We start from the raw sequence: 21,717 nt of genomic DNA, 5'->3' as shown, positions 1-21,717 counted from the left end.
TGTTACTTGAATTTTGTGCATTTCATGAAACTATAAAGTTGTATAGAGAACAAATTAATGAATAAAAATTTTGGAGTCTTATTTCACACTAACTTCTGTGCAGTGATATATAAAACTTAAACCTTTGCTATGTTAATAGATGCTCTTGTGGAATTAACAACTTCAGTTGAAGTTTAAAATGAACATCATGCTAAAAGGATCATTTTTACACTGCCAATTAGCTGCCGCTAATTTATTTTTTTAAATTGTGTAAAAGAAAAGCAGCCTGATGTACAAACCAGGCCTTTCAAAATCCCATAATGCTCCCTGTCAGCCCAAGAAAAACACTTGTCTAAATGGCAACACTCATTAAATAACAGGCAAACTCAGGAATAAGGCTACATATGGTCTTGCTATCTTTTGTTTATAATTGTCTGCAGCTGGCTAATCTCTCCTGGATCTGTTCATCTAGTAAACTGCAGTGCAATAACAAAGATTCTCTATGCAGTCCCTCAGTCTTATTAAATTTATTTAAATGTCAGGCAGATATATTTACGCATTAGGTTATACATAAACAGCCTTCAAATTCCATATGAACCAATGATATTGAAGCCTAAAAAGTAGAAGAAACAGCTTAAAAATGTAACATACACAATTATAATTTTGTAAATAAACATTCATAGAATAGATTCATTACATAGGGCCTTAGAATAACTGTGTACGTTGTTGTGCTTTTCTGGAATTCTCAGCAATGTTAGCAGCTGCTAAACTCACTCATTTCAAAAACATTGGGAACAGCTTCATACTGAATCTTGATACTATCACTTGTGCTGTGTAACCACAACTCTCTGCTGGAAGCACAGGGTTGTTCAATTATCCATTAAAAACACACAAGTTCAATCGTACCAAGTACATAATTTTCTTAACTGGAAATACCTCTCCAATTTAGCAATTAGCATCTGTAGCTCAGTACCTGATGGACACTATACATTATAAAGCATATCACATCACAAAGAGGCTCAAAAAATATTTTGAATTTGAAGGTGTTCATCCAGAAACCTCTCTCAGGGTACTAATTTCACACAAGGCCAAATATAAATCCTAAGATTTGAAATGTACCAGACATCACTTTCCAGGCAAACAGGATCGAAAGCTCCTTGCTAAAACTGTTCCAAATACTGAGAGAGCAGGGAGAGGGGTTCATGGTGTCTTTCTGAGAGATATTTGGCTTCTCTTTCATGATATAGTTAAAAAACCCACAACATTTTTTTTTGAATGGGGTGTGTCTGTTCCTGGCAAAGCCAGCACTTACTGTCCATCCTCAATTGTCCTTGAGAAAATGTAAGGGGATGTAATAGTTAAAAACTTATCTCCTAACTAAGCAAGTCGTTGCAATCATTATGGAACCAGACCTATCAATTTTTTTTTTAAATGCTTTAGCTATGTTTTAATGATATGTTGGGAAGAGCCAAAATTCATCTGCTGATGTTATGCTAATTTAATGTTCATTAACAAAAACAACATGATCCTAATTTGCAGATTATGATCCTCAATTCCAAAAATGAAAAGAAGGAGCATGTAACAAAATTACCTCTACGATGAATGCTTTCCTCTCTGATTCACTTTCAATTTGCTTTATAGCTACATCTTTACCACGCCATTTTGCTTTACACACAACTCCAAAAGCTCCTCTTCCAACAACCTGCAGAACACAGAGAAAGTGGTAAGTGAACTAGATTTCCACAAATTACTTATTTTTCCTTCAAGATTAAAGGTTAATTACTGTTGTATAAGCAGGAGCTGAGAAATTAGATTGGCAGTGACTGTTTGAGGGTAAATCCACATGTCACATGTGGGAGTCTTTCAAAGGCCAGTTGATTAGCATTCAGCACTGGCATGTTCCTGGGAGGATGCAAGTTAATGGCAAGATTTGGGGGCATTGGATGACAAGAGACAGCGAATGGTTAGCATATGCAAGGTTCAGGTAACTGAAATCAAAGAAGGCTCTTGAGGTGTATTAATGAAGCAGAAGAGAACTTAGAACAAGCCATGAAATATCCTTGGCAAGTAGGATTAAGGAGAATCCACAGGCATTTTTTTACATACATTAGATGCAAGAGGGTAGTTAGAAAAAGTGTAGGTCCATATGGGGACAAAGGGGGGTATTTATGTGCAGAGCCAGAGTAAGTGGGCGAGGTCCTTAAACAATACTTCGCATTTGTATTCACTGAGAAAGATATAGATGGTGGTTATTCTGGGTCATGTCGATATGAAGGAGATCGTGTTGGTGTCTTGAAAAACTTTAAGATAGATAAGTCCCCAGAGTCTGACGGGATCTAACCCAGGGTACTGAAAGACGCAAGGGAGGACGGTGTTGTAACTTTGACAGAGATCTCTGCATCCCCTTTAGCAACAGGAGGGGTCCTGAAAGATTGGAGGATACACAATGTTGTTCTTTTGTTTGAGGTGGGCAACACAGAAAATCTAAGAAATTATAGGCTGGTGAGCCTTACATCACTGGTACGGAAATTATTAGAATAGATTCTTAAGCATATGATTTACTCATATTTGAAGAGGAATGGACTTATTAGAGATAGTCAGCCTGGCTTTATATAAGGGATGTCTTGTTTCACAAAAGACAATTATGTTTATTGAGGAAGTTACAAAGATGATTGATGAGGGTAGGGCAGTGGATATTGTCTAAATGGATTTTAGTAAAGAATGTGACAAGGTCCCCCATGGTAGGCTGGTCCAGAAAATTAAGTTGCATCGCATCCATGGGAACTGGCAAGTTGGACACAAATTGGCTTTGTCTTCTATTACCAAGCGACTGAGTGCAGTTGTGCAGAAATATTTTTCTATGTGGAGGTCTGTGACCAGTGGTGTTCCACAAGGATCAGTGTTAGGACTTATGTTGTTCGTAGTATACGAATATTACCTGGATGAAATTTTATGCAGTTTGATTAGTAGGTTTGCAGATGACATGAAAAATTGGTAGAGTTGTGGATAGTGAAGAAGATTATCAAAGGAAGCAGCAGGATACAGACCAGTTGGAAAGCTGGGTGGAGAATTGGCAGATGGAGTTTAATCAGGACAAGTGTGAGATGTTGCATTTTGGAAGGTCAAATGTAAGAAGAAAGTATACTGTGAATAGTAGGGCTTTTTGGAGCATTGATATACAGAGGGTTCTTGGGGTGCAAGTTCATGAAAGTAGCAAAACAAATGGACGAGGAGGCATACACCATGTTTTCCTTCATCAGTTTGGGAAGGGAGTATAAAAGTTGACAAGTCATGTTACAGCTGTATAAAACTTCAGTTAGGCTACATTTGGAGTACTGTGTGCAGTTCTGGTCACTGTGCCAAAGAAAGGATGTGGAGGCTATAGATAAGTAGTTTATCAGAATCTTGCTTGGATTGGAGTGTACAAGCAACAAACTTGATTGTTTTCACTCAAGTGTCGGAGAGTGAGATGCAAACTGATAGAAGTATATAAGAGTTTTGAGAGGCATGGAAAGGGTGAATAGTCAAAATCTTTTTGCCAGCACGGAAATGTCAAATACTAGATAGCATAGGCTTAAGGTATGAGGTAAAATGTTTAAAAGGAGATGTGTGAGGACTTTCTTTTTTAAAAAGACCACGGAGGGTGGCAGGTGCCTGGAATGCACTGCCAGGGGAGATGCAGAAACAGAGATGCTGGCCATGTTTAAGAGGCACTTAAACAGACACATGAACAAGCAGAGAATAAAGAGAAATGGGCCATGTGCAGGTAGATGGGATTAGTTTAGAATAGCATCATGGTCAGCACAGGCACGTTGGGCTAAAGGGCTGTACTGTATTATTCTGTGTTCTATTCTCAGTTCAGCCCATTTGTTGTTCCTAATTTAGTGAAAAAATAAATACATGCTACTTTATACTGAAATATAGAGAATATCCAGGAAGATTTTCAAATGGCAGTTACTGCAAGATGTGCATCTTAGAAAACAAATTGTAGCATATAGGTCTCTCACAATTTAAATGCGCTTTCAGTAAAGTGGGATTTGGAAATTCTAAAGAATAGATTAAACCATATGAAATCATGGTAGCTGTGACAATGGCTTGGTTGGTTATGTTTTTACAATCAGTTCCTCATGAGTAAGAGCAAATGGATTAAGATTATCAAAAATATATACAAAAAAGGTGTTTTCACTTTTTACTGTATAGATTAAATGTGGTTGAGAATTCTATTTCTGAAAAACTTGGGGACCAACAGGTTTTCAGATAAAGGATATTTTCTGGTTTTTGGTCCATTATAGTCAATTTGGGTATGCTTGGGCCCATCAGGCCCTTTGGGAAAAAAAGTCCTTGCTTAGCCTGAATGGACCCAAAAGTCAAGCTTTTTGTCCCTGAAAAGGTCTGAACAGGCTTGTAGAAATGGTGAGTTCAGGCCTATGGTTTTAAAAAAAGCTTCCTTCTTTTTTAAAAAGGTCCATTTGGAATAAAAGCATTTTTTATCCCCATGAAAGGGCCCAAACTCAGCATGCTTACAGGTCTGTTACTGAAAAGACCTTTGGTTTTCAGGTCAGTTGTGTTCAGAGCTCAGGTGTATGGACACCCAAACTGTAGTTATCCAGTTTCAGAGGATCGCTGTTGGTGCTTTGGTTACATGTGTCATTTTACAGTTGCCCAGAAACTTCTGTCACTTAGGTGTTGACTGCACTCATATACCACCACAGCACTAATAACACATTGCTTAAATTTCATTTGCTAGTATACCATTCTTCATATACAACAGTTCAAAACAAATTTAATGAACACTGTAACCAACAATGACAAGAGAAAGAGAATAAAACAGTTAAAACAAATTAGCGGCTCTCAGGAGTTCTGAAAACCGTTCTGGCATTTAAAAATGAAATGCCTCAGTAAAGATTTATGTAAGCAAGAAATGAGAAAGATAGGGATCTCAAAACAAGGAAATGGTTGTCTCTAATTTAGAAATCTATTGCACAATATTGATTAATGATAGTCTCGAACAATGAAATTCAGATTGTACATAATGCAGTCATTAAAGGTTTTATGCTCATATGAAAACAGTAAATGCTGAAAAATGAAGGTTATTATTAACACTTAAGAAGAAATAGTGATAATTAGGAAAACTACTTCATTTCTCTAACCTTATTCTTCTTCCAAAGTTTGTCAATGCAAAATAATCTTGAAAGTGTAATCTGTAGTTTGTTATCTTTTCTTCAGTATTTAAACTCCATCTGGCAGAAATCTGCTCACAAGCAAATTTTATCTGAGTGAAGTGTGGTAGCTTAACTGCTGTCTCCTCAACTCATTTTCCAATTATTATGTGGGAACAGGGTTCTTACCCAAGTCAGAAGAACATTATATCTTCTCCAAATATTTAACATTAGAGCCAAAATAGCATATTGGGTTTGAAGATTAAATGAGGATCAGGACATGAATTCTGAGTCTAAGGTCACGGTTTTATTGGACAGTTTTGATCCTGGTACACCCTAACACTTGAGCATCCTAAAGCAAAAACCCAAAGCAACGAAGACGTAGAACTGATGATGCCTTTGCAAGATCCTCTAAATTCAGTGGCAAGAAAGCTGGCATTCTTTCCCAACCAAAAAACTGTCTAGGTTTGAGGCACTCAAAAGCAGCTCAATCAGGCAGGTTCTTATGCCTGATACCATCCTTCTGAAGCAATTACTCTACTTGGTACTCAGACAATGCTGAAGACTTCGAAACATTTTAGGGATGCCCTTAAAGCATCTCAGAACACATTCTCACAAAACCCACAAGAACTCCTCGCTTGTGACAGAAAAAAACAGAAAAGGTTCATTCAGGATGGAATCGAACACAAAGTCGAGTATATAGAGGCAAAGTTGAGGCATCAGATGCAGCACCCAAACCTCAAAACAACCCATTCTTCCAACCCTTCATTTGTTCCACATGCACCACCTAACCATTCTAATCCTATGTTCAAGCACTTAACCCAAAAACTTGTATATCTTAAGTAATTCTTAAACATTAAGAGGGCTTCTGTCTCTACCATCCTAACGAACAGAGGGTTCCAGGTTCCCACCACCCTCTGGCTGTAAAAGTTTTCTTCATGTGACTTCTAATCCTTCTGCCCCTTATCTTAAATCAATGCCTCCTGGTCATTGATCCCTCCATCAAGGGGAAAAGTTTCTTCCCTGTCTACGCTCCTCAGAATTTTATACATCTCAGACAAGACACCTCTCAATTTCCTCTGCTTTAAAGGGAAACATGAACTCTGATCTTTTTCTTCACAGATGCTTTCAGGCCTGCTCAGCTTTTCCAGCAACTTCTGTTTTTGTCCTCGACTTTCCAATCTTTCTTGCTAAAGCTGCAGCCCAGGAAATCCCCACTGCACCCTCTTCAGTGTTATCACATCCCTTATAATGTGAATTCCAGAACTGCACACAATGCTCTACTTGTGCCCTAACCAGCATTTACACAGTTTAAGCATAAACTTCCAGCTCTTAAAACTCTGTGCCTCAATTAATAAAGGCAATACGTCCTCTTAACCACTTTATTCACCTGTCCTGATAGCTTAAGTGGCTAGCGTATATACACAAATGTCTGAGAGATCCCTGGCACATAGCAGGATCCTACCATTCTTTGTATATTCCATTGTCTTGTCTGTCCTTCCCAAGTGCATCACCTCACATTTAACTGAATTGAATTCCATTTCCCACTGACCTGCCTGTGTCCTCTTGTAGTTAAGGATATCTTCCTCACTATTTACCACCTCAGCAACTTTTGTAAAATGTGCAAATCAAGTAGTTCTCCTGGTTTCGACTAGCAGTCATGTCATCAAGCTCAGAAAATAGCTAGTCAAGTCTTAACGCATTCTCACAAACAAATCAGGGACTGGAATGCACTGACTAACCCTCATTTGTAATTAAGACTCTACAGAGAGCAAAATAATGATTGGTACATATACAATGGAAAAAACAGACCCTGAAATATCAGCAAACCATATTTTAAAACTTGTACAGTTAATCAAAAAGGAGAAATGTGACATTTAGCAAGTACAAAACTAATTTTTTTTAAGGACCAGAGAGATTTCTCTGTAGTAATTATTAACATCATTAAACCTGATTACAGCTCAATGTTTTTGTTCAGGGTTTACCACAGCGCAGTGAACAGTGTAGAAGGTCAAGGTCCCATCAGGTCAGTAATTTTTAATTGATTACTCTCTGCAGGGGCTTAAATACAATTACTGTTGGTAACCTCTGGATTTTAGCTTTAGCTGCAGTTGTTCAGTCTCAGAGCCTGCTTTCAAAGGAATAATGCCACAAATATTGACAGTTTTCTGTCATTACTGTTACAAAAATCTGGCAAAGGTCTGATTGCTGGCAAGGCAATTATTCAATTTCAGCATAAGTGCATTCAACTGATGTGGTAAAATAATTAGATCTTGCGAGCGCTGCTGGCTAAAATATTGGGTAAAATATTACACAAGTCTGAATGACATAGACAATGATGAGATGTGTGAAGAATCAGGCAATAAGTGCGGTGAGGCACATCTCAACACTGGTACAACTTGCACAATATTTTATGTTTTCACATGCATTTTGCTGAGATTGTCACTAGACAGAAGAGGTAGGGATATTGCTTGTTAAACACCATGTTGACAGCCCAGGCTGCATTATTAATAAGCAGCTGCCAATTTTACCAAGCCCAGAGAAGCTTGATGTCAGGAAAACTTGACATGGAAACCAGATAGGGCGCCGGATGGATTCAGCTTGCTGATTGATCCAAATGACCCGAATGTTGGAAACTGGGTATCAACTTAAAGGACACTTCTGCAATGGCAACTATCATGGTAATACTGAAACAAGGGCTGGGAGGGATGCTCTTTGGAGGGTTGGTGTGGAGTTATTGGGCTGAATGGCCTGTTTCCACTGTGGGGATTCTATGACATGGTGCACACAGGGACATGCACCCAGCTCATGGACCAGACCAGGCTGCATCTCAGGGAGCTTTGCTCTCTTTCTCTCTCTTACATCTCATGCACTCTGAGCTTAACTGGATGCTTACAGCATCCATTCTTTGTGTTGTTTGGTCTCGTCTTTTTGTTATCTGCATCCTTAGCCAGAAATGCAAGGATCAGATTACTACTACTTTGCCTGGCCTTTTGACATATATACAGTAGCAAGTTTGTCTAGAGTTGTCAGCAGGCCTCAGATCAGTTAACAGAAATAGTCTCTCTCAGGGATTACTAGCACAATAAGTCAAGTGCGGCCTCTGAAAGGAGTCCACGGCCTGCTCACAGCCCTTTCCACACAATGGGTTAAAAAGTGAGGCAGGCCACCACCTATCTTGGCTCTTTCCACCCTTTTGCAGCAAGGAGGGATTGACTTTCCTTATAGCAGGTGGAAGTAAGTGGCACAACTAATACTTTTTGTGCAGGTGGGATTGGCCCTAGTGAGTAAGTAGGTAGTGTACAGCACATGCAGTGTTAATGTTGTCACGAGTTTGGATGGATTAGAGTGAGTTAAGGAAAGACGATGCAGGCAACAGTAAGTGGCTAGAGTATGAACCCTGGTGGCAGGTGGGTACAGAAGCAGAGACAGAATGAGAGTGTATGAGGTATAGGAAAAGAGATGGTGGCACTTACCCTATCAGAATGAAGGATAGTGATCTTCTTTTGATGGTGCTGAGCATTCCTCTAAACAGTTAAAGCTGCTTTTAACTTGGGTGACAAACGTGGACCAGGCTGGCATGGTTTGGTGATAACAAGGTGCAGAGCTGGATGAACACAGCAGGCCAAGCAGCTTCATAGAAGCAGGAAGGCTGAAGTTTTGGACCCTTCATCAGAAAAATGGCTTGGTGTTCACTGTGGTACCATGTCGAGTAGCATGTTGGCTGGCATTCTTGACTCACTGCACCAGGGACTCTGGTTCGATTCTACTCTTGGACAACGGTCTGTATGGAGTTTGCATGTTCTCCCTGTGTCTACGTGGATCTCTTCCACTGGCACCCCCCACCACACCCTGGTTTCCTCCCACAGTCCAAAGATGTGTAGGTTAGACGGATTGATCATGGGAAATGCAGGGTCCTAGGGATGGGGTGGATCTGGGTAGGATACTCTGAGGGTTGTGTGTACTTGATGGGCCAAAATGGCTTGCTTCCACACTGCTAGGATTCTATGATTCCATGAAAACACAACCCTTCCTGTACAGCAGGATGTTGATTTCCCCATCTGTCATGTTCTGGCCAAATGTTGGTAACCGTGTAGGGCCTGTCTGGGCCAAAAATGCTTGCCCAGGTGCACCACTGACTCTCAAAGCTGACACTGGTGCAAGGGATGTAATTGGAGAGTTATCTACTGAGCAGACAGCCATTTCGGGAATGGCGTTTGGCGAGATGGACAGAAATCAGAAGAGATCGTTGTCAGATAAGCATGGTGGGTATTAAGGAGCACAGTCTGGCAAAAAAAACAAGACAACTCAGTAGGCCCTCTGCAACAAACCCCACAAAACTTGGATCAAAAAAAAGTAACATTCATCTTCCTAGGTCTAAACTGCAAATCAACTGTGGCATATTCAGTGTCAGATTAATCCTGGTTGTGGTGCTTGCATCTAAAAGATGAAACTTTTGATTCAAGCCCAGTAGACCACATGATCTCAGCTAATATGCGAAAACAGTACTGTGGTGACGTTGGTGTGAAGTGGTGAAAAAAGATGCTATTATTTGCTACATGAAATCCGAAGCCCTTTGTAGTTTGTATATGTTGATCTGCATAATATACACCAGCAGATTCTTGCTGAAACAGAGGTCTTGAAGTTTATTTACAATGCTAGCTATTTACATAACGATATCTTTCTGTCTCATTCATGTGGTCACAAATTCTGTGTTCAGATTTTAGGGGCTAAGTTGAACAGTAGCAAGACCCCAAAATTTGTAATCTCCACCATAACTCCCAATACCATGAAGTTGGATTGAAGTGTGTCTGCTTCAATGCCAGGAGCGTCCGGAACAAGGTGGGTGAACTTGCAGCATGGGTTAGTACCTGGGACTTCGATGTTGTGGCCATTTCAGAGACATGGATAGAATAGGGACAGGAATGGTTGTTGCAGGTTCCGGGATTTAGATGTTTCAGCGAGAACAGAGAAGATGGTAAAAGGGGCGGAGGTGTGGCATTGTTGGTCAAGGACAGTATTACAGTTGCAGAAAGGATGTTTGGGAACTCGTCAACTGAGGTAGTATGGGCTGAGGTTAGAAACAGGAAAGGAGAGGTCACCCTGTTGGGAGTTTTCTATAGGCCTCCGAATAGTTCCAGAGATGTAGAGGAAAGGATAGCAAAGATGATTCTCGATAGGAGTGAGAGAGACAGGGTAGTTGTCATGGGGGACTTCAACTTTCCAAATATTGACTGGGAACACTACAGTTCGAGTACTATAGATGAGTCAGTTTTTGTCCAGAGTGTGCAGGAGGGCTTCCTGACACAGTATGTAGATAGACCAACAAGGGGCGAAGCCACATTAGATTTGGTACTGGGTAATGAGCCCGGCCAGGTGTTAGGTTTGGAAGTGGGTGAGCACTTTGGTGACAGCGATCACAATTCTGTTATGTTTACTTTGGTGACGGAAAGGGATAGGTGTATGCCACTGGACAAGAGTAAGAGCTGGGGGAAAGGCAATTATGATGAGATTTGGCAAGATTTAGGGAGCATAGGATGGGGAAGGAAACTGCAGGAGATGGGCACATTAGAAATGTGGAGCTTATTCAAGGAAAAGCTCTTGTGTGTCCTAGATAAGTATGTACCTGTCAGGCAGGGAGGAAGCTGTAGAGTGCGGGAGCTGTGGTTTAGGAAGGTGGTGGAATCTCTGGTCAAGAGGAAGAAGGCGGCTTATGTTAGGATGAGATGTGAAGGCTCAGTTAGGGCACTTGAGGGCTACGAGGTAGCCAGGAAAGACCTAAAGAGAGAGCTCAGAAGAGCCAGGAGGAGACATGAGAAGTTGTTGGCGGATAGGATTAGGGTAAACCCTAAGGCTTCCTATAGGCATTTAAGGAATAAAAGAATGACGAAAGTAAGATTAGGCCCAGTCAAGGATAGTAGTGGTAAGTTGTGTGTGGAGACAGACGAGATAGGGGAAGCACTAAGTGAATATTTTTCAACAGTATTCACTCTAGAAAACGACAATGATGTTGAGGAGAATGCTGAGATACAGGCTACTAGACTAGGTGGGATTGAGGTTTACAAGGAAGAGGTATTAGAAATCCTTCAGAAGATGAAGATAGATAAGTCCCCTGGGCCGGATGGGATTTATCCTCGGATCCTCTGGGAAGCCAGGGAGGAGATTGCTGAGCCTTTGGCATTGATCTTTAACTCGTCATTGTCTACAGGAATAGTGCCAGATGACTGGAGGATAGCAAATGTGGGTCCCCTGTTCAAGAGGGGGAGTAGACACAACCCTGGTAATTATTCGCCCAAAAGACATCAAGACTCACTCTGTCACTGACATGCGAACTCTTACAACTCTTCAGTGACAAGTGAGCAAAAACCACAAACGGTGAGGTAAGATCCTCCACCGAGACATAATCCCTACAAATTTGCCAGTAACATCAGTAGGGCCCTGCTGATAATGACGATAACAACCAGCCTCATATAACACCAGTATCACCTGGTCCTTGGTCTGTGGTGATGCTAGAGAGTACACAAACATCGACGAGCGATGTAAAGACTCGGAGAAGGCACTCCCCGGAGTGTTCCAAAATAGACCAGTGAGACTTACCTCAGTTGTGGGTAAAGTGTTGGAAAAGGTTATAAGGGATAGGATTTATAATCATCTAGAAAAGAATAAATTGATTAGGGATAGTCAGTACGGTTTTGTAAAGGGAAGGTCGTGCCTCACAAACCTTATTGAGATCTTTGAGAAGGTGACCAAACAGGTAGATGAGAGTAAACCGGTGGATGTGGTGTATATGGATTTCAGCAAGGCGTTGGATAAGGTTCCCCACAGTAGGCTATTGTACAAAATGCGTTGGAATGGAATTGTGGGAGATATAGCAGTTTGGATCGGAAATTGGCTTGCTGAAAGAAGACAGAGGGTGGTAGTTGATGGGAAATGTTCATCCTGGAGACCAGTTACTAGTGGTGTACCGCAAGGGTTGGTGTTGGGTCCACTGCTGTTTGTCATTTTTATAAATGACCTGGATGAGGGCGTAGAAGGATGGGTTAGTAAATTTGCAGACGACACTAAGGTTGGTGGAGTTGTGGATAGTGACGAAGGATGCTGTAGGTTGCAGAGAGACATAGATAAGCTGCAGAGCTGAGCTGAGAGGTGGCAAATGGAGTTACATGCAGACAAGTGTGAGGTGATGCACTTTGGTAGGAGTAACCGGAAGGCAAAGTACAGGTCTAATGGTAAGATTCTTAGTAGTGTAGATGAGCAGAGAGATCTCGGTGTCCATGTACACAGATCCTTGAAAGTTGCCACCCAGGTTGACAGGGCTGTTAAGAAGGCATACAGTGTTTTAGCTTTTCTTAATAGAGGGATCGGTGAAGCTGTACAAAACTCTGGTGCGGCTGCACTTGGTGTATTGTGTACAGTTCTGGTCACCGCATTATAAGAAGGATGTGGAAGCTTTGGAAAGGGTGCAGAGGAGATTTACTAGGATGTTGCCTAGTATGGAGGGAAGGTCTTACAAGGAAAGGCTGAGGGACTTGAGGCTGTTTTCATTAGAGAGAAGAAGGTTGAGAGGTGACTTCATTGAAACATATAAAATAATCAGAGGGTTAGATAGGGTGGATAGGGAGAGCCTTTTTCCTAGGATGGTGACGGCAAGCACGAGGGGGCATAGCTTTAAATTGAGGGGTGAAAGATATAGGACAGATGTCAGACGTCGTTTCTTTACTCAGAGTAGTAAGGGAATGGAAAACTTTGCCTGCAACGGTAGTAGATTCGCCAACTTTAGGTATATTTAAGTCGTCATTGGACAAGCATATGGACGTACATGGAATAGTGTAGGTTAGATGGGCTTGAGATCGGTATGACAGGTCGGCACAACATCAAGGGCTGAAGGGCCTGTACTGTGCTGTAATGTTCTATGTTCTATGTAAATACAGAAAAAAGACAATAAGACAGACTAATGTGCAAATGGAAAGATGGTGCAGATGCTACAAAGGGGGAAGACAGCATCTGTATAAACTCAGTTGCAACTGTAACAAGCTGGGACTGAAGTTACAAAAGGAGTGCTTTGCTAGAGTTGTTAACATACTGCTCCCTAAGGAACTCAGTTGGGACGGCTTTGAATTAAGATAGTGTTAGTGTGGAAACCAGAGATAGATACTGGGAATGAACACGAGGCAGCACAAAACATTTGTCAAGACAGGTGGCATTGAGATTAGAAAGTACAGAGGTGAAATCAGAATGAGAGAGAACGTAATAACGTCAAAAATCAAGGCTCATTTACATGTGCAAACACATGAAGTATAGTAAGAAAGACTGGGGATTAACAGATGTGGTTTGCCATGTTGAAATATGCAAAGTGGTAATAACAGAGACCTAGGTTTAGAAAAGGCAAGGCTTGGTGTTAAATATCCCTGGATACAAGGTGCTTAGAAAAGATAGGGAAGGAGGAGGAGGGGTGGTGGTATTGATTAAGGAGTGAAATGACAATAATAGAGAAAAAGGACGCCTCAGAGGAATTGAGGACAGAATCAATTTGGTTAGAACTAAGTAACAACAAAAAGTTCAACTATATTTGTCAGTGTGGACTATCGACCATCTAGTGGGAAGACAGCAGAGGAACAGATCTGCTGGAAAATTACAGAGACTCAAAAACATGAAAGAGTGATTATAATCAGGGGCTTCAATTAATCTAAGTGTAGACTCAAGCAGTGTACTGTGTAAAGGGGTGATGGGGTAGAAATTTAAAGATGGTGTTCAAAAAACATTTTCTACAGAAGTACGTATCCAGTTCAACAAGTGAGATTGCATGTCGGATATGGTTCTTGCAAATGAGGTGGACCAAGTACATCAAGTGTCAGTGGGGGTACAATGAAGAGAGTTCCACACTGTTATTTCTGACTCCAGCATCAGTAGTTCTTACTATGAATTATTATTATAGCGTTGTTTAGAATGATGGTAAGAAGGGCAATAAGCAAACCAGAGTAAGAACTGCTGAAAGCCAACATCAACAAGCCAAAAAAAAGGTCAACTGGATGGACTGGACAAAAGGTTGGCAATGAAAAATGGCTATCTTGACTGATTGATTAATTTATTATTGTAACATGAGAGGCAGTGAAGAGTGTTGTTTTGAGTGCTACGCAAACAGACTGTACCATATGAAGTGCATCAGGGTAGTGGAACAGAGTGCTGAATCTAGCGTTACTGCTGCAGAGAAAGAGATCAGAATTAACATTTGAGTGGTCTGTTCAAAAGTCTGATAACTGCTGGAAAGAAGCTATTCTTGAATCTATTTGTACTTGGATTCAAACTTTTATACCTTCTGTCTGATGAGAGAGGGTGGAAGGGGTCTTTGATTGATTATGTTGGTTACTTTCTTGAGGCAGCAGGAAGTATAGTAGGAGTCAATGGATGGAAGGTTGGCTTTCGTGATGGACTGGGCTGTGTTTGCGATTGTCCATACTCTCGAGGTCTTGGAAAGAGTAGTTGCCATACCATGCTGTGATATATCTAGGTAGGATGCTTTCTATGGCACATTTATAGAAATTACTAAGAGTCCTTGTGGACATGCCAACATTTCTTCAGCATCCTGGGTAAGTCGAGACATTATTGTGCTTTTTTGACCATTGCGTCAAGGTGGGTGAAGCAGGACAGTTTGTTGATGATCATCACTCGCAGGAACTTGATGCCCTCAATCATCTTCACCTCAGCATGTTGATGCAGACAGGTGCCCTCCACTCTGCTTCCTGAAGTCAATGACCAGCTCCTTCATTTTGCTGATGTTGATGGAGAGATTGTTGTCTTTACTCCATGTCTCTAAGCACTCAATCTTTCTCCTGAATTATGTCATGATTGTTTGAAATCCGACCTAAAATGGCTGTGTCATCAGCAGACTTGTAAATGGAATTGGGGCAGAAATTGGCCACAGAGTCCGGAATATAATAGGTGGCCGAGTATGCAGCCTTGTGGGGCACCATTGTTGAGAAGTATGGTGGAGGTGTCGTTACATTTTTGTACATAGGCCATTCAGCCTAGTAAGTCCACACTGACTCTCTGAAGGCTATTGTCTGCAGACTCACCTCCCCCATACCCTATCCACGTAACTCTGCTTTTCCCACAGCTAATCCACCTAACTTACACATCCCTAGATAGTATGAAGCAATTTAGCATCGCAAATCCACCTAGCCTGTTCTTCTTTGGACTGTGGGAGGAAATTGGAGCAACTGGAGGAAACCCATACAGACATGGGGAGAATGTGGAAACTCCACATAGTTGCCCGAGGCTGGAATTGAACCCGATTGCCTTGTGCTGTGAGGCAGCACTGTTAATCACTGAGCTGCCATGCCACCTCAATTCTTATGGATTACGGTTTATTCGTCTAGTTACAGAGACGGAAGCCAAGATCTACGTCAAGGAGTTTAGAGCTGAGTTTTTTTGGAATTAGTATTGACAGCAGAACTCTATTTAATAAATAGGTGTCTGACATAGAAAACCTTGTTATCCAGATGTCCCAGGGATGATGGTAGGGCCAGGGAGATGGCATCTACAATGGGCCTGATGTGCCAGTGGGCAAATGGCAAAGGATCAAGGCAATGTGGTAGCTGTAGTTGATGTGAGCCATGACTAACCTCTCAAAGCACTTCATAGTTATGGAGGTCAGAACCACGAGGCAGTAGCCACTGAGGCATGATTTTTCTTTGGCACCAGGATGATAGTAGTCATCATGAAGCAGATGGGGGCTTCACACTGTAGTAAGGTGAGGTTAAAGGTGTCAGCAAATACTCCTGCCAGCTGGTCCACACAGGATCTGTGTGCACAGCCAGGGACTCCGCCCAGGCCAGTTGCTGTGTGTTCACCTTCAAAAAAGAAATGGCTCAGCACACTCAAGGTACTTCCCCTCAAAAGGGAAAGACAAGGAAAACAAATCCAGAGCTCTCTGGATGAAAAAGGGCACAGAAATTAAGATCAAGACTTTATGGATGAGAGTTTGCTCGCTGAGCTGGAAGGTTAGTTTTAAGACGTTTCGTCACCATTCTAGGTAACATCAGTGAGCCTCCGACGAAGCGCTGGTGTTATGTCCCGCTTTCTATTTATCTGGTTAGGTTTCCTTGGGTTGTGATGTCATTTCCTGTTTTTTCCCCCTCAGGGGATGGTAGATTGGCTCCAAATCAATGTGTTTGCTGATGGAGTTCCGGTTGGAATGCCATGCTTCTAGGAATTCTCATGCGTGTCTCTGTTTGGCTTGACCTAGGATGGATGTGTTGTCCCAATCAAAGTGGTGTCCTTCCTCATCTGTATGTCAGGATACGAGTGATAGTGGGTCATGACCCAGTATCACTCGTATCCTGACATACAGATGAGGAAGGACACCACTTTGATTGGGACAACACATCCATCCTAGGACAAGCCAAACACAGACATGCACGCGAATTCCTAGAAGCATGGCATTCCAACCGGAACTCCATCAACAAACACATTGGCTCCAAATCAATCTACCATCCCCTGAGGAAAAAAACAGGAAATGACATCACCAACGCAGGAAACGACATCACCAACCCAGATAAATAGAAAGTGGGACATAACACCAGCGCATCGGAGGCTCACTGATGATGTTACCAAGAATGGTGACGCAACATCTGAAAACTAACCTTCCAGCTCAGCAAGCAAACGCACATCTAGAACCTCAACCTGAGCTACAAATCTTCGCAAAACTCGCTATAAAGACTTTATGGCTGGTGTCAGGTGTAAAACACAATTATGAGCTAAGAGGAATACATAACATTCAGAAGGGAGGTGAAAAATCAATGAGGAATTAGGAGAGGACTGTCAACCAACATGAAAGGGAAGCGCAAAGCCATCTAAATGCAAATTAATTGTAAAAGAATGGTCAGAGAAACAGCATCAGTTTGGGGCCAAAAAGGGAATTGACTCCATGCAGCATAGGAATTTGAATTAATATTTTGCAGTTGCCTTTTCCAAGGAAGTGGGTGCTACCCAGGCCATGGTAAGAGGCAGAAATTTTGCTACTGGAAGAGTTCAAACATAAAGGGTAGTGTTGGATACCTAAAATGCATCCAACGATACTGAAACAGGTAGGGCTGAAATTGCAAGTTCACTGGCTATATCTCAGATTTTTCCAGATTTAGGAAAAGTTTCAGAGAACTGCAAACATCGCATCCTTTTCCAAAAGGAGGTGCAAGGATAAACACAACGATTACGATTCAGTCAGGTTAAATTCAGTGCTGGAGAAGTTTCAAGAAGCAAATATTCCATACAGAATTTTACACAAGGATAAACATGAACTGATTAGAAACAAACAAACAAACAAACAGTCAGTATGGATTTCTAAAGGGGAACAAAATTTAGGCAGTTTTCTGCTAGTGACCTCCTTTAAGAGATTCTTTGGTCCCAGTCACACAGATGACGTGTGAAAAATATGAAATTGCTCATGTTGGCAATGAAAAAAAAAAATCAGAGTTGTAGGGGAACATGGATGTCCTACATCCTGCATTAAATTGCAAAAGGTTAGACTACAGATACAGCAAGCAATCAGGAAAGATAATAGAATGCTATCATTTATTGCATGGGGAATTAAATTCAAGAGTCTGATCTTTATGCTTCTGTTATACACATTTGCAAGACCCCATCTGTAATATTGTGCACAGTACTGGTCCCCTTCTTTAAATGAGGATGTAAATGTGTTGGAAGCAGTTTGGAGAATGATCATGAAACTAATACTCTGAATGGCTTGCTTGTCTCATGAGAAGAGGTTACGTAGGCATGTAATCAGCTGGAATTTACAAGAATAAATAAGAGGTGACTTAATCGAAACGAGATCCTGGTGGGTGTATATGGGATAGGCATTTCCTCTAGAGGTCACTGTTTGAAGATATGGGTTCACCCTAATAAGACAAAGATAACGACAAAAGCTATTCTCGGAGGTTCACCCATCTTTGGAACTTTTCCTTGAAAAGCTGGAATCAGTCTATGAAATATTTTTAAAGAAAGAAACAGGTAGATTCTTGAAAAGGGCTGAAAGTTTCTTGGGATCGGCAAGAATGTTGAGTAACTGATCGGACATGACATTACTGAATTGGAGAAAAGGTGAGGGGCCGATTGGCCGACTCCTTTTCATAACTCCTCTGTTCATCCCTCTGTACTTCTTATTTAGAGATATCTAATTACTGGAATCCACACAAACCTCTCTTTTACAAAGTGACAAAAATAAAAGCCTGAAACAAAATGCATCAGCACTTTATTATCAAAACAGACAGAAACATGAATGTTGCCTTGGAACAATGTCTATCTTGACGCTTAGGCCAAGGAGCAGGGAGCAGACTAGCATCCATTAAAATAAGCATTCGATCAGATTTTCATAATTTCACAATAATGAAAATAGCTCTTAGCTTCTACTCGTTTAGAATATGCACTTAAAAAAAGCCGCCTATTTTTCCCCATCCACAGCTACAAAGTATTCTTTCAATTTGTTTATTAATTGTATTTTTGGAGGGTCAGTCATATGCTGAAACCCATCATCAAATGATTTGAATCTAGAAAGTACAATATTTCCAACTTTGCATAATGACAGAAATTAAGTGGTACTGGGAGTTGCCAAGGAGAATGCAAAAATCAAGTGAATTTAGAGACGCTAAGTAGTGAGCAAAAATCTGGCAGATGGAATAAAACACAGAGAATTAAGAGGTTATCCATTTTGGTCAGAAGATCAGAAATAGGACCTTTCTTAAAGTGCAAGAGGTTAGCTTCAAAAGCATTTGGGATATCCCTGCACATTAGTCAATTTAAGTTAACTTGCAGGTGCAACAAGTAATTAAAAAGGCAATTGTAACATTGGCTTTTATGACAAAAGGATTTGTGTAGGAGTAAGGACATCCTACTGCAAATATATAAATGACGTAAGTAGGTTCTTTGCACTTCTGGTCTCCTTACTTAAAGCACGATATACTTCTCATTGAAGGCGCACAAAATGTCCACAAATTTAGTTTTGGGAATAGAGCAATTATCCTACAAAGATTAAACAGACAGGCTATATTCTCTGGAGTTTAAAAGAATAGGGACTGATTCAAAATTCTTACAGGGATAGACAGCATAGATGTAGAAACGATATTTTCCTTGGCTGACAGTAGGGTTGCAGAATATGTTCTGATTAAGACTGATTGAATTCCTTGATAATAAAGTGTGAAGCTAGATGAACACAGCAGGCCAAGCAGCATCTCAGGAGCACAAAAGCTGACGTCTCGAGCGGGTCTAGGCCCGAGACGTCAGCTTTTGTGCCCGAGATGCTGCTTGGCCTGCTGTGTTCATCCAGCTTCACACTTTATTATCTTGGATTCACCAGCATCTGCAGTTCCCATTATCTCTGATTGAATTCCTTGATTTTTTTCTATTTGGAAATCTGAGATTGTGCAGGTAAAAGGTAATGAACTAGATTAGTCATGATCTTGGCATAGCAAAGTCAAAGGGCTGCTCCAATTTCTTTTATTACAGACACAAGAATTTCAAATATTAGACCACTGTAACATGGTTTCCTTCACATATTCTTGAAGCAGGGCCCACTTGCCTAAACCCACAGACCTTTGGTGAAATTTGACACAAATCAAATCCAATAAATAGGCTAGTCAAGTATATCATCAGTATCCTGAAGTATTGTAGGCTTCAGGCTAGAGTATCAGCTATTCCAAACATCTTATTTCTGACCTTTCATCGCTCAGAAGGCCATTTGCAGCTATGCTGACCCCAAAAATATTCCCAAGCAAGGTAGTCAATTGGTAGTCAAACTATTCTGGTTGAAGTAGTGACTGAAGAGAGAAACAGGTACTCCATGTAGGAAGATTAAATTTTAAAATTGTTATACAATTGTTGCAAATTAATCAAACAAGATACCCAACAGCACAGATGATATTGAAACCTATCGCTGTTAATGTTATCAAGTCATAATCCATTAATTTCAACAAAGATTCTCAGGGCTTAGTCCCATTTTTGTGTTCTTTGTATTAATTTGGCTTAATTAGTAGGACTCTCACTTCTCAGTCAAAGATGAAAAGTTGATTCTTCACTTAAGAACTTTGTGCACAATCTAGGGCGACACTTCAGTAGAAGTGCTCTTAGAGGTGCCGTGTTCCTGTCAGACATTAAACAGAGGCCGTTTTTGCTTTGGTAGTTCAAGCAAACATAAAAAGATTCATTGAATTTCTGAAGACAGTCTGGGAGCTCTTCCGGTAATTTGGCCAAAATCTCCTTAAATCAAAACAAAATATTATTAACTGATAATTGATATCAATTCTGCCTTTTGGGATTGTTTAGTAAACTGCTGACTGCACTCCATTGGATATACTTTAATCTAGGACATTACTTCTCAACATTTTTTTTTGTCTGTGGTCCTATGTTAATGCTTCACATTTGGTGAGACCCCAGTTGGGAAAATTCACAAATTTCTGTTTAAGCCAAAGACCTACCAGCAGCTTTAACATGTATGACAGTTATTGATTTCCAAGTGGTATCATAAGGGTTGTGGCGCAGATGGTCATTTGGCCCATCAGCTAAATTTTGCAGTTTCATTTTTTGACAAGTTCTCTATAAATGCCTTTGTAGTATTAATTTGCTCCTAAAAGATGTCCAATTTACATTTCAACAGTTGTCTCTGCTTTGTAAATAATTTAAAGGTCTAATCTCATGACTACTCAAAAATAACTGCATTTCAAAGACCAACAATTCAGCTTGATTTGCAACATAACATCAACTCTATCCAAAAATATGTACAGGATATATTTATTCTGTTTATGGGCATTGACTTGAAATTAGACGGTGCAAGGATGCCATTATCAAGGCAATCAATGTAAATTACTGCTTTAACTGCATTCTATTAATAATGGTTCTGTGGATCAGCTTTAGTGTTGATCCTCAAATTTTCTTGTGACCATGTTATGTCAACAAATTTATCTGTGTACTTTGAGACCAGCGTTCAAATGCTCACTGTTTACAGTGTTACACACAGATGTTTGAAAGCTTTTCATTGTATTTCTCACTGTAAAATATACATGACAATACAATCATTAATTAATTCAAACTCTGAAATCCTTTCCAGTCGTTTCAGTATATGAACATTAACTCATCAAAAATGATACCGATTGGTTAATTTCACAAAAATGTCATGTTGCAACTGATCTTCAGGAAGCTAAACTTAGATAATGGTTTCCGAAGTGTGAAATTTCTACACTGTCAAAGGTTTTTGGGGTCCATACACAAAACGAACAGATCCCTGCCATGCAACAAAATCTATGCCAATTACAACTCACTTCGCATGGAGTCAGCGCTATTAATATCACAGAAATCTCAATGTTGCTTTAGTTATATGTTAAGGAGACTTGGTGAATTTCTGCAATGAATTGTGAATAATAAACTTTTAAACAAAAATTAATTTTGATTCAAGATGGTTGATTGTGAAATAAATTCACCCTACAGAGACCAATTATAATCTATTAAATAATTCTAGAAGCAATAAAACTGCTAGTCGTTGATAAAGAGAAAGGTATAAAGGCACACAGCTTATTATATATGCCAATAATAT

The 21,717-nt window shown here is 40.5% G+C and overlaps 1 protein-coding gene across 2 annotated transcripts in view; it reads right to left on the bottom strand.

Annotated features, from left to right (window-relative positions):
• map3k7 (mitogen-activated protein kinase kinase kinase 7) overlaps positions 1-21,717 on the bottom strand; it is a 122,123-nt gene that overhangs the window by 76,781 nt on the left and 23,625 nt on the right. For both annotated transcript variants that reach the window (XM_048530791.2, XM_048530792.2), the window contains exon 2: positions 1,571-1,681. In XM_048530791.2, coding sequence (XP_048386748.1) covers positions 1,571-1,681 — 111 coding nt within the window. The remainder of the gene's footprint in view (positions 1-1,570; positions 1,682-21,717) is intronic.

Source organism: Stegostoma tigrinum, chromosome 4 (genome assembly GCF_030684315.1).
Source record: "Stegostoma tigrinum isolate sSteTig4 chromosome 4, sSteTig4.hap1, whole genome shotgun sequence".
In the NCBI taxonomy this organism is placed as follows: Eukaryota; Metazoa; Chordata; class Chondrichthyes; order Orectolobiformes; family Stegostomatidae; genus Stegostoma; species Stegostoma tigrinum.
Note: the sequence above shows the minus strand (reverse complement) of the source record. Positions and strands in the feature narration are given on the sequence as shown.